General features: G+C 37.1%; 1 protein-coding gene across 2 annotated transcripts in view; it reads left to right on the top strand.

Moving 5' to 3' along the window:
- The window catches only part of MMP16 (matrix metallopeptidase 16), a 274,903-nt gene that overhangs the window by 240,112 nt on the left and 21,819 nt on the right, over positions 1-12,972 (top strand). For both annotated transcript variants that reach the window (XM_010980548.3, XM_064480923.1), the window contains exon 7: positions 2,165-2,303. In XM_010980548.3, coding sequence (XP_010978850.1) covers positions 2,165-2,303 — 139 coding nt within the window. The remainder of the gene's footprint in view (positions 1-2,164; positions 2,304-12,972) is intronic.

Below are 12,972 nucleotides of genomic sequence, written 5' to 3'. Positions count from 1 at the left end.
GTTAGAGGGAAAGAGAACCAAAATATGACTAAAATTTGAATGAGATAAGGAACAAGGCAAACTGTAAACAGGATTATAAACCAGAAAAATATGATAACAACTTTCAATATAATTTTAGCAGTAACAACCAACAATTTTAATGCTACTAAATGCCAGGTCCTCAGAAAGTTCTTTGAATTAATCAGTAATCAGTAATCATACTATATGTCAGGTATTGGTAATAACTCAGCGAGTAGTATCTCAACCAAGGTGACACAGTTTTTAAGGGACAGAATAAGAATAGAATGTGAACTCCAAGTCATTAATTAAGCTATTCCCTTTATTTATAAACAGCAAAGTTGATAGAGAAGACAGTTGATTATAAGGAGAATAAAGTACAATTATTCAGAGGTTACTCAAAAAATTTTAATATTTTAAATTAGTTTAGTTGGGGAAAAGGCTCATTTTTATCATATTGCCTGCAGTCCAAGAGTCCTTAGTAGATTATGTATGTGTGTGTGAATTAAAATGTGGATAACTGACAAACCCTAGGGAATCAGTTCGGGCTAACCTGTTCTTAGTCAAAACCCTGGGAAAGCTGTATAATAAATGACTTATTAATATCTCAGCTCAGGGAGGAGAGCAGAGAAGAGTTGAAATGGAAGTATTTTTGTGATATACACTTATCTAAATAGTACAGATATATAACTTACAAGTGAAGCAATGCTTGTAAATACTGAAATTTGAAATGAAGTAAAATAGTACATTTATTGGAAACTAACTTTTAAACATACCTAGTTTCTCTAATATTAAAGCACTTTGGATAGTCTCTAAATTATTGTAAAATTTTTAATAGAAAATGATTTGACATCAACAGATACACCTTTGGGGGAAGATGCGTTGCCCCTTAGTGAGAACTGATGGTGAAAACTATTGTGTTAGGCTAATTATTAACTCAACAATGTTTATAAACACCTGTTATGATGCAAATCATATACATTATTCACTAGAGATAAGAGAAAACATATCAAATATAAAATAGCCTGTGCTATAATCGAGTGAAGTAGAGGCTATTGTGGGAGCGAATAGGAAGGAGAGCAATTGACCCAGATTGGAATCCACTGAGTTGATTTTCCTTCAGGATGACTTTGTTCACATAAAGTGACCGTATAATTTATGGTCTAAACCAGGACACATTTGAAGGTGAAAGAGGATTCTGGTGATAATTACACAAGATCGTGGGTGTAACATGGGCATACCAGGAGGCATGGCGTCACTAATTCATTCCAACATTTTACATAAGGAGAGCTTGCATATGTCTATAAATACAAAGGTGCTTATGTGTCCGTATGCTGCTCCTGGCAAATGGAAAGCTCACTTAATTCACAAATCTGGCATGGAATTATCTGTGCGATCTCTGTTCTTCCATCTACAAAGCCCTGGAGATAACGTAAAGTGCTAAGATTAAGCATTGTTACGTTACCTTTTTAACCACAATGTATGGATTAGACTTCGGGTAGTTTACTACAAGAGCCTTCATGATCATTGTGGGTAAGTTTCTTTGACTTTTTTTTTATGGAGTTATAGTCAATTTACTATGTTGTGTCAATTTCTGGTGTACAGCACAATTCTTCAGTCATACATGAATATACATATATTCATTTTCATATTTTTTCACTGTGAGCTACTACAAGATATTGAGTATATTTCCCTGTACTATACAGCATAAACTTGTTTATCTATTTTATATACACCAGTCAGTATCTGCAAATCTTGAACTCCCAGTTTACCCCTTCCCACCCCCTCCCCCAGCAACCACAGATCTGTATTCTATGTCTGTGATTCTGTTTCTGTAATACTACTCAGCCATAAAAAATGGCAAAATAATGCCATTTGCAGCAACATGGGTGGACCTGGGGATTATCATTCTAAGTGAAATAAGCCAGAAAGAGAAAGAAAAATACCATATGACATCACTCATATATGGAATCTTTAAAAAAAAAAAGACAAATGAACTTATATATAAAACAGAAACAGACTCACAGATGTAGAATACAGACTGGACTGTTTTGATGTAGGACAGCAGTAAAGGTGCTGGCTTAGCTTTGAAAGCCTTAAACCTTCACACAGGGAGATTCGTGGGAGGCCTCACGTTTGCTGAGAGATGCTTCTGTTTGCTTTGCAGGACCAGTGGTTTTGGCGAGTGAGAAACAACAGGGTGATGGATGGGTACCCCATGCAGATCACTTACTTCTGGCGGGGCTTGCCTCCTAGTATTGATGCAGTTTATGAAAACAGTGATGGGAATTTTGTCTTCTTTAAAGGTAAGGAATGTTCCCCATGTCTTGCTCCATTGTATTTTGGTCATTTTTTTCCCAAGACCTTGTTGAACACATAAAAATGAATAAGTAAAACCTGGTGAGTGAGGTTAGGTAGCTAATTCATTTTGTAAAATGAACTACATATGTTCACTACCAATATAAATGAAATAAAATCAAAGATAATTTTTTAATTCTCAAATTTATGTTTCCTCTTATGGTATTCTGATTTATAAGTCAAATTTAGGAGCATTGTGATCTCTTAGTATTTTTAGATTTGGCCTAAAAGCACCAGAAAATAAATAAACTAATTAGTTAATTAATTAATTAATTAAAAGTCATTTTTCTATTAATTAAGGGTTTGGGGGCTTTTTAAAGAGTATGTGGAATTGCTTGTGGTTTTTATGCAATGAAATCTATTTCACATCTTATTTTCATATGTAATTTCTTAAACTTGAGTCAGTCAGTTTATGTTTTGACTAAGTCTTATCATCTGAGTGACAGATTTTAATTGCACAAGGATTAATGCCTGGCATGCAAAGGTGAGACTACCTGGTAAAGTGAACTTAAGTCAAGTGACTGGTACTCCGTCTTCAGAACTCACTATCATTCAAAACAATGAATCTGAAGTCTGTGTTGGGGGCACAGGGAAAAGACACTGGTTGAGCTGGAGGATTGATATCATGGTGAGGGGGAGAATGAGCTGATCTGAGGAGAACTGGGCTGTAGAATGAACATGATTGAATGGATTACCCAAGCACCTCCAGGACTGAGAATAAGCTTAGACAAGGACTGAAGCTGAGGGAGAAGAAAGAGGATGAAACAAACAAACAAACAAAAAAAAGCAGTTATTCTCAGGATCAGGCTACAGGTGTCTGCAGTAGCGATGAAGGTAATGCAAACATAAGGCTTAAGGACACTTGGGATACTTTAAGTGAGGTCCGAACTACCCATGTGAAATGGAAGTATATACTTAGAATTTATCTTAACAGATCGTAACTTGGGAAAAGAGAGGTTAAAGGAACACAATAGTCCTGCGGTCACACTGCCAATTTTGAGCACTTACTAGCTGCTCGAACTGGACAGTTGCTCAATTCTCTTTGCCTCAGTCTCTCCATCTGGAGAATGAGGTTACTATTAGTCCCCACCTCAGGATCAGTTTGAGGAGTAAATTAATGACCAAGTGTGAAGGGGTTGGCACCTACAAGCCCTCAGTAAACATCAGCCATTGCTCCTGCTGGTGTGATCACTGTCATTATTATTATTATCAATATTACTGCCCCCCTGCTCTTTATAATGAGTGACATGTCCTGTCCCACCGTGGACAAAGGAAGGATGCCTAAAGGTTCTAAATCCTAGCGGCATGATATTTGGAGGGAAATTACCCTCCCCTATACTCTTCTTTGGTCCCATGTGCAGTAGCAACAACAACAACAACGACAACAGCAAATGAAAGAATAAGCCCTAGGTAGCCTACAGCTAGAGGGCTGTCCCAGGGGACCCCGTCTCATCACAGCATCAATCGTGCCCTCTGATGAAACTGCCCGAGGAGAAACTGGCGCAGTCACAAATCAGTGTTCCCACGATTCTTTATTGCCTCGGGGCCTTCGCACTTTTATTCAGTGTGCCTCCCCTCCCTCCCTCACTCTGGAAGGGCTCGCTGCTTTTCATCTTCCAACTGCCAGCATGAAAGGGACCTCCCCAGGGTGTCCTCCCTGTCCACACCACTGACACCCTCCACCTCGCACGCAGCACTTGTAACATTTGAAATTGACTGCATTCTGATGTAAATTTCATGCAATCTGGATCTTGTTTATATTCTCTCACACACCACTGTATTTCCAGTTCCCAGAGACAGTGTTCAGTGCATAGTAGGTGCTAAACAAACGTTTTAATAAAAGTAAGATAGTTGCATTCTGATTGGACTCAAAAGGGTATTTCTTACGATGGTAACAACAGGAACAACTTTGTCTCTTGTCACATAGTTACTAAACTTTTAGAATTTAACTTGTCAGCGGTCTCTTCTGACCTACTGTCAGTATCAGGAAATGTCTAATCTTAGAACTTTGCCACTCCAAGGGCCCAGCTGTGGTGCTTCCTTCCTCCAGTTTACTCCCCGCATTACCTTCAGATAAACCTCCCCGAACACGTTATAAACAGGTAGCTCCCTTATTCCAAACATCATTGCTTATTCAGAGGGAGCCAGAAGCGCTGGCTATTTCCAACAAGACTACCCCCTTCTCTGATCTTTAATCTCACTATTGGCAGGAGAATTAAGAATTCCAGAACCCTGGGCTTTGGATGACACCACCATGTTCCTACCTTTATCACAACAATCACAATCAGGATGACTGTCTCAGCTTTGCCTTGATCTCCTTATGGCCTTTATCACCTCAAAGTCTAGATGATCAGATCATCTCTCATCCCAAGACCATCATCCCCATCTTGCTCTGTGGATGAGGAGACAGTCAACACCTCATTTCTAGCACTCTGTTTCCCTTACTCTGTTTAATTTTCTGCATACCATCTGGCAAACTGTATGTTTCACTTACTTGTTGCTCATCTGTATCCTTCTCACTAGAATGTCAGCTCCTGAGGGCAAGATCATCTCCCCCTTGTTTTTTTAAAACATAACATTGTATCCCCAATCTCTTAAACCAAGAGTTGAGAAACTTTTTCTGTAATGACCAAATAGCAAATATGTTTGCCTTTGAAGCCCATACCGTCTGTATTACATTTCCTTTAATTTTTTTCAACCTTCGAAAATGTAAAACCTCTTCTTAGATCATGGGCCCTACGAAAGCAGGCAGTTTGTCCTAGTTTGCTGACCTCTGTATTAAACAATGACAGGACTGCAGTAAACACTAAACTAGTAATTGTTGAATGAATGAAGAATTCCGTTCAAGTCCTCATCTGTGTCTGTGTTCACAGCTCTATTCAACTTGGTCTAGCCCATACCAGCCGTATTGGACAGCTGTTACCAATGGATTTAAGTGTTATTCCTCTTCAAGTTGTACTTTTTTTGGCTCTCTTTCCTTTTGTTTTCTCTCTCCTTGTTTTTCCTTTATGTTTTTCTCTTCTTCTAATCCAGTCTATACAAGGGTACTTGTACTAAACTAGCTTTGTCTTTTATTCCTTCTACCAAACTAAAGTCCATGTTGGTACACAAACTTACTTAATCATGTATTTCCCAAAAGTACTTTAGTGTTAGCCTTGCTTTCTTCTTGCATGAGAATTTGAAGATGTGGATATAAATATAAGTACAAATGAATGTTTAGCTATTAAGTATAAATACCATCTTAGTAATGTAAAAATCAACGTAACATGTCATATTCAGGTGAGCTTTAATAAATACCTTAAGAAGAATTAGAAACTGCTGGAGACAATAAAAACTTCATATTTTTGTATAATTTACATAATTTTTAAACTTTGAGCAAAATTATGCATGTGTATGTCATATGCGTGAAATTGTCAGCACATAATCATAAAAATGGATATAGATTGTCCTCCGTAGATGTGATCAGTTTTATATTCTTAATAGAATTTTATTGCTTTTTATATATAAAAGTGAAGTATATCAAAAATACACCAAGGGTGGCTTCTGTTTCTAGCCAAGATGTAGTAATAGGAGTCAGATTTATCCTCCCACCTAAAAGCACCAAAAATTGGACAAAGCATATGAAACAATGATTTTCATGATACTGGACATCAAGAAACAAAGGCAGTGAATCCTGAGAGTTAAGAAACAAAGAGAAGTAAGCCCAGAAAGTGCCTCAGTTTCTGCTCTTATAAGAATTTCCAGGCTGTGGCCCGTGGTATGGGAATGCAGGTGGAGTTTGGAAGATTCTCTCAGTCAAGAAGACAGAGCTGAGAGCCATGGGAGAAGAAGGTGGCCACAGTTCATGAGACAAAGGAGTGCAGAGGAAGGAGCTGCACTGCGTGAGCACCCAGAGGTTAGCAGAGGAACCCCCAACAATATGGGAGACAGAGCTGGTCAGCTGATGTGTGTAAGGAAACGAAGTCTGGAGAAAGACTCATGCAATAGACACAAAAGGGGCAATGCCTGACACTGACATAGGGCTGGCAGTACTTGTTCCCAGCAGCCACGGGCTGTCCACGGTCCCTGGACAGGCTACTGAGAAGAGTTTTGCCTCAGCAGTTGGGAATAATGATCCTAGAATGAGTACTCATTCCATCCTTCCTAACCAATCTTACAACACTCGAAGTACTCAGATTGTTTCTATGTAACAGTCCTGGAACAAAGCTCAGGAATATTTATAGGAATACAAAATTATTCACCCAACCAGGTAAAATTCACAATATCTGACTTTCCCCATAAGACCAGAAACAAGACAAGGGTGTCCACACTTATCAATTCTAATCAACATTTTACTGAAGGTTTTATTCAGTGTAATACCATTGCACTCAGGTATTTTCCCAAGACAAATGAAAACATTTATACAAAGACATCTACACAAGTACTCAAAGCAGACATATTTGTGACAATGAAAAACTAAAAACAATTCATATATCCTCAATAGGTGAATAGGATAAATGAGCTATGGTATGTCCACATAATGGAATACTACTCAGCAGTAAAAAAAAAGGATGAACTACTGATTCATCCTACAAATGGATGAGGCTTAAAATAATTATGATGAGTAAAAGAATTCAGACAAAAAAGAGTATTGCTGTATTGTTATATCCATATAAAATTTCTAAAATGTGCAAATTAATCTACAGTGCCAAGAGGTGTCTCAGTGTTTGCCTGAGGACCAGTGAGATTGGGCAGGAGGGAATACAGAGGGGCATGAAAAAACAGTTCAGGATGATAAACATGTTCATTATCTTGATTATACAGATATGTTGACAGATCTATACATGTGTGGAAACTTAAATTATATATTTTAGATATGTGCTATTTATTGTGTGTTAATTATACCATAATAAGGCTTAAAAAAAAAAAAGCTTTGCTAAGCACATCAGTTTATGTTGGAATAGTTTAAATAAATATTTTACAAATTTAAGTATATTGGTGACCATGGGTAGTAAAATTTTATTCCTTCATTTTTCCACAGTGTGTTAATTATGAGCATCCAAATTAATACTATTCTGGTTTCAATCCCTTACTTAAACCCAGGGATAATGAAGCAGGGTGTCCCCTAATACCAAAAATGCCTCATTCCCCAGCATCCTCTCTTCTTGATTGAGATTCCACTGCTATTGAGAACAGTAACATGAGAAATTAACTAAGTCTTAATGTAGAATGAACCCATGTACTGTAGCTATCATACTTAAAACATTATATAATGTTACTGCTTACAATGATTATATTGTATTTTCTAATAAATGTTTATATTGAAAATGACTATGTACAATATTTTGATGTCCACATTTTGAATAATTAGATCTTTATTATTTTATATTGCTTATTGTGTTCTATTTTTGCTCTCCATTCTAAGTTCCCTGGTCATATTTTTGTTTACTTTCTATTTATGCTTTACTATTTTTATCACATATTTTGGCATAAAGAAGCAAAGTATAAGTAAGTAGATAAATATTTTAAGGAATTTTTTTCAACCTCACATATGTAGGATTTCTGTTTGTTTGGTTTTGTTTTCCCTTACGAAGCCAGTTCTTAGTATATCCTTTCCCTGGTCAAGACGTTACTCAGTGTAGGTGCTTATGTCTGAGCATAAAGCTGGATGCACAGACCTCAGGCCTTTGTCACTCAATGCTAGCTGGCATCATGGTTTGGTATACGTGACTGTCACCTGGTACACCTGCTGCTGGTTAGACCTGTGGTGTCTAAACAGACTCCCTTATCCTTCTACTCAACATTTGGCAGTGAACTGAGTCACTCTTTTATTGATGCCCAAAAGTTGGTTTATTTTACTGGGAAAGCCCCAGAAATAGGAAACATATCACACCCCAGGGAAGTAATATGCTTTTCTCCAGCAACTGAATGTACTACACCCTTTGTGCTAGTCAGCTGTCCTCACGTCATTCAGAGAAATCCCGTTTAACAGAGCAATGTTTTGTAAGCCCGATCAAGCCAGATGTTTATATTCTCAGTTACTAGTCATGTCCGGATTGAATGATTATGAGCCAATAACATAAAAAATTCTATGTTAGAAATTGAGCTGGTGCAATCTCCTTCAAGTACGGGACAACAATTTAAAAGCCATCTCCCAGTGTTGTCCAAATCAGTAACAGTCAAGATCAAGTAGTTGACAGGTTGTCTCCAAATTCATATTGTTGCTATCGTTTAATAACTTCAAGCAGTACTTATCATTCTATTTGACAGCTTTGTTCCAAGAGGCAAAAGTCATATAGAAAAGAAACTAAAGTACCTGAGGCAGAAATGAGGAGGCTAGTAAGGTGTGGGAGTAAGAAAGGCATATAAAAGACGTGTATCAAAAGAGAACTGTCTTAAATACGTGGCACTGGAAGATGGCAAAGAAAAGAACTGTTTGCTTGAGAAATGGTTTATGTGACTTGCATTATTTCTTCATTTCAAATGCTCATAAATCAGCAATTTCTTTATGATGTTTACAAATCACCACTCTTGAAAGGTTAAGGAAGTGCTAATGAAGTTCATTTGAAGTAGAAATACATTGTTTCTTACATAGTAAAATGGATAACCTAAACGAGATCTTTTATTTTAAATAGATAATGGAATGATTACTTACATCTCTGTAGAAGGTAATGGAAAATTGATGCCTAAAATGTTACACTAGATTAAGAAATTTACATTCAGTGGCCTCAGTACACACATTAATAGTTATATAACATGTACACAGGTTACTTGCTTGAATTAAATACATTCAGAGAATTTTAATATTACTGTCTGTATTTTATATTGACATGAAATGACCGTCTAAACCAAATGGTCAAACATTTAATATTTGAAAATCTCCCTTGTATTTTAGCTCTACTTATTTATGATTATTCAAAAAGCCTATGGTATGTTTTTATGATGGCTGTTTTTAATTTCTACTGCAATATTTTCCTATCAGTAATATTGTGCATCTGATTTTTCCTCATTATCAACAACTTGTATCACATCCTTTTATTTATTGTATTTGAGTACTCTGGGAAGCAAACAGTAAGATAAAGTTATGGGTAGGAAGGTAAATCTTTGAAAGATAAAAGGGGAGGAGGCAGGACTGGTGCAGAGTCTTGGCAAACCCAGTGAGGAACTCCTGAGCAAAGGTTGCCTGTCAGAGGAGTCCCGAATAGTGCAGAAGTGGCCAGAATCTAGTATGTGCTGTGCTCAGTCACTGCCTGGAAGCTGCCCCAAAAGCGCATGACCTGACCAAAGGCACTCAGTTGACTCCTTGGCCAACTATCAGATCCAAAGGCATTCAACTGAATGGCCAGTTCTTTCTTCAAGGGAGATCTAAGCTACCCACCTCAGTGTCTGCAACATTTGCACATGTGTTCAAAATTCTCTACTTACTTGATAATATTGCAGGACCAGGAAAAATAAATTCTGGTAACAGAAAGTCATGTGACCTCCAGAACTGGGCATTTATTCAAATTTCTTGTGTTGCCTACCTATAAACAATATAAAAATTAAAACTTAATCCAAGTGACGGGTGCTGCCATCAATCAGTGTTCTTAATCATTTATTGCTGGCATTATTTATTTGAGTAGACACTAGACAAATTCGATCCATAAAATGTCATCTTCTGTAATAATGAGTACCATTTATTGGGTGCCATGAGTCAAGTACAGTGTGGGTATATTATACATTTGGGCATTATTTCCAGAGCTCTGAATGAGAGGTGTTAGTATTCTACATATAAATTAGAAAAGAAAGCCTTGGATTTAGTGACTTGTCCAAGATCTCAGTAGAGCAATAACCCCCTAGTTCTATCTGATTTCAAAGCTATTGACTATCCCACTAAGCCACTAATCCAATAAAGAATTTTTTTTTTCTTTTTAGAAGTGGCATCTCTATTTTATTCAGACTCTCATGGTTGAAGAATTTTAACTAGGATCATAGCCAGTCTGTTTGCTAGGGCTGCCAGTATCAATTCTTTATGATAATTTTTTTAAATCTTTGTAGTGTTTTGAAAGAATGTATCAGTGTTGGAACAGTAATCGACCAAATAAACATCATTATTGAGTAATCCAAGTGCAGGCTTATTTTGTATGAAGAAAAGTCAGCCATTATGGAATTTGTGTCCTAATTTTTTCTGTAGAAGGGCGCATAGTAAATGCTTTCGGCTTTGCGGATCATATGGTCTCTATCATAATTACAAAACTCTGTCGTTGTAAAGTTAGAAAGCACGTTAGACAATATGGCAATGAATTGGTATGGCTGTGTTTGGGTAAAACTTCATTTGCAAAAAAAGGCAGCAGCTGGTGGCCCTAGTTTACTGACTGCTTTTGTAATAGAAGATGCAAAATATAAATGTACAAGTAGAGTTCTGTGGACTCTGAGGAGATGAAAATGCAGCTGATCTTTAAAAAAAAATAAAAGTTATAAAGGGTATCTAATTACTGAGGATACAATGAGCAAGGCACGAACCTAATATAGTGGATTAATTAATAAATACTTCCAACAATAAATGTGGAGTGATCAGTTGATAAGGGGGAAGGAAGCAGGAATTATCAGCAATTCTGAAAGCCAGACAGAGTGTAAACATGCTCTGTTTTGAAAGTCAGTTTGGAATAGTAAGTTTAGCGCTGCATTAAAAAGCCCTGGGCTGTAATACAAATCTATTAGCAATTGGTTGTGTCATTTTAAACGCATCACTTTTTTGACCTGGAAAATAAATGTGTTAGGCTGGATTCTCAACCATTTTTTTGATCCAGGGTACAGTAAAATCAAATGTGCTCCTATCTGTAACAGTGGCTGGGTTCAAGGGTGTTAGGGAAGTATGTGGTAGTTTTAAGGCACTGTCCTCTAGATTAAAAAAAAAAAAATTAAGTCATTAGACACTATACTTTTTCTTGTAGGAATAAGCTTGTAATTTAAAAACTCTTCATGGGTTTATTTACTTAGCGTATTTCCTGTGCTGGTCCCTCAGCTCCACAAGAGCAAAAACCCAGTGTTTCCCTGATTTTTGTATCTGCTGCTCCTAGTTCAGTGACTGGCTATAACAGACCCTTAGCAAACAGACATTGAATGGCTGGCTGGCTGGCTGAATCAATCCTTGAAAAATGATTGGAATAGATGATCTATAAAGCCGCCTCCAACTCCAAACATTCTTCGAGGTTATTCATTTTATTTATAAAGCTTTTCTGTCTTTAACTCAGACTTGTTGATTATTTTCCCCCGCATTCTGCCAAGTACAATGTCAGTAAGGACCAGTTTTTTCCACTTGCTCCAGAAATCAACCCCATATGAAATCCAGTAAGTGCTCTCCTTCTGCCAAAGAGGCAATATTTTCCTAGAGAACCAGACTGTCTGATGGTAAGGTAGTTAAAAATCTCCTTCTCCTATAAAAAATAGTTAAATATGAATCTCACATACTTACTCAAATTCTAAAAAAATAGAAACGAAATTGTTTCAACTTTGTCATGTGAAAATCTTGCCTCATTAAGATACAAAAGGGATTGTGCAATTGTATTCCCTTAATAGGCACTTGGAGAATTAAACGTGTAACTCATAATCATTGTTGCGTTATTTTCTTGAATTCTGTGCCACAAATACTCAGCAAGCAAGGTGGTTTGTTTTTTTAACTTTTTCTATACGTAACTGCTAGGATCTCATCATGCCAACTTACAGCAAATGTTTACTGATAAGTCTCTTTTGCTTTGTTTTTTAAGGGGAATATAAATGCATTAAAAAAATTCCCTGATATTTGCTCCTAATAGAATAAAAAAAAAAAACCTAATTGAGATCCTGTATACAAAGGCCTTGATCATTAACAGTGAAGGGCTTATTGTTCCTTCCTTTTACTGATGGAAAACATTTGACCAGCAATATTGGGAAATATTTCCATAACGCTTGACAACCCCCTTTCCTCTGCCAAAACAGCTTTTATATAATAACACTAATTTCTTGGAAGAAATGTAAATTTTTTTTTCACACATTATCCTCTCCTGAGACACCCTGGACAGCACATAACCTAAGTTTCTATGAACACTGTCTCATGTTACATGCACCAGGACGTCCAGGGTGTCCACGAACCTGGCAGTATCACTAAAAGGCCTGGAAAGAGAGCGAAGAAATTTTCATGGAAAGAATAGGGTATAGGAACTACAAATGGAAGCCTTCTAAGGCAGAGTAGAATGCTTCTGCTGGAAAGGAAAGACAGCCAACCGCGCTGAGCTGGTGAAGTTTAGTCTACACAGCTAGCGTCAGAGGCATTGAAACTGTACACCCTTTCCTAATTAAAGCTGTGATGAAAGGAATGAACGCAGTAAGGATTGCGGTATCAGCTAACAGGACAAGACTTTCTCACTCTTTCTCCTATTGTTGTAAGGCTTTCTATTTTAAATGCCACAGAGATATGACTGAAATATAGAGCAAGCTGGAAAACAGCTCTCTGGACTTTCCATCTCACTAACCCTGGCAAGGAAGTGACCTGGGACTTCGAATTGTGGGGTTTTTCTTCTTCAAAAAGTATTCACATTTAATAATGGCTCAGGATAGGTGTGTATTTTCACAATAGCATTTTCCAACACACAGTTAAATATAATCATTTTAATGGCCCTC

This window comes from Camelus dromedarius, chromosome 30, assembly GCF_036321535.1.
Source record: "Camelus dromedarius isolate mCamDro1 chromosome 30, mCamDro1.pat, whole genome shotgun sequence".
Lineage (NCBI taxonomy): Eukaryota > Metazoa > Chordata > Mammalia > Artiodactyla > Camelidae > Camelus > Camelus dromedarius.
The sequence above is the reverse complement of the archived record's forward strand: the minus strand, read 5'-3'. Positions and strand labels throughout refer to the sequence as shown.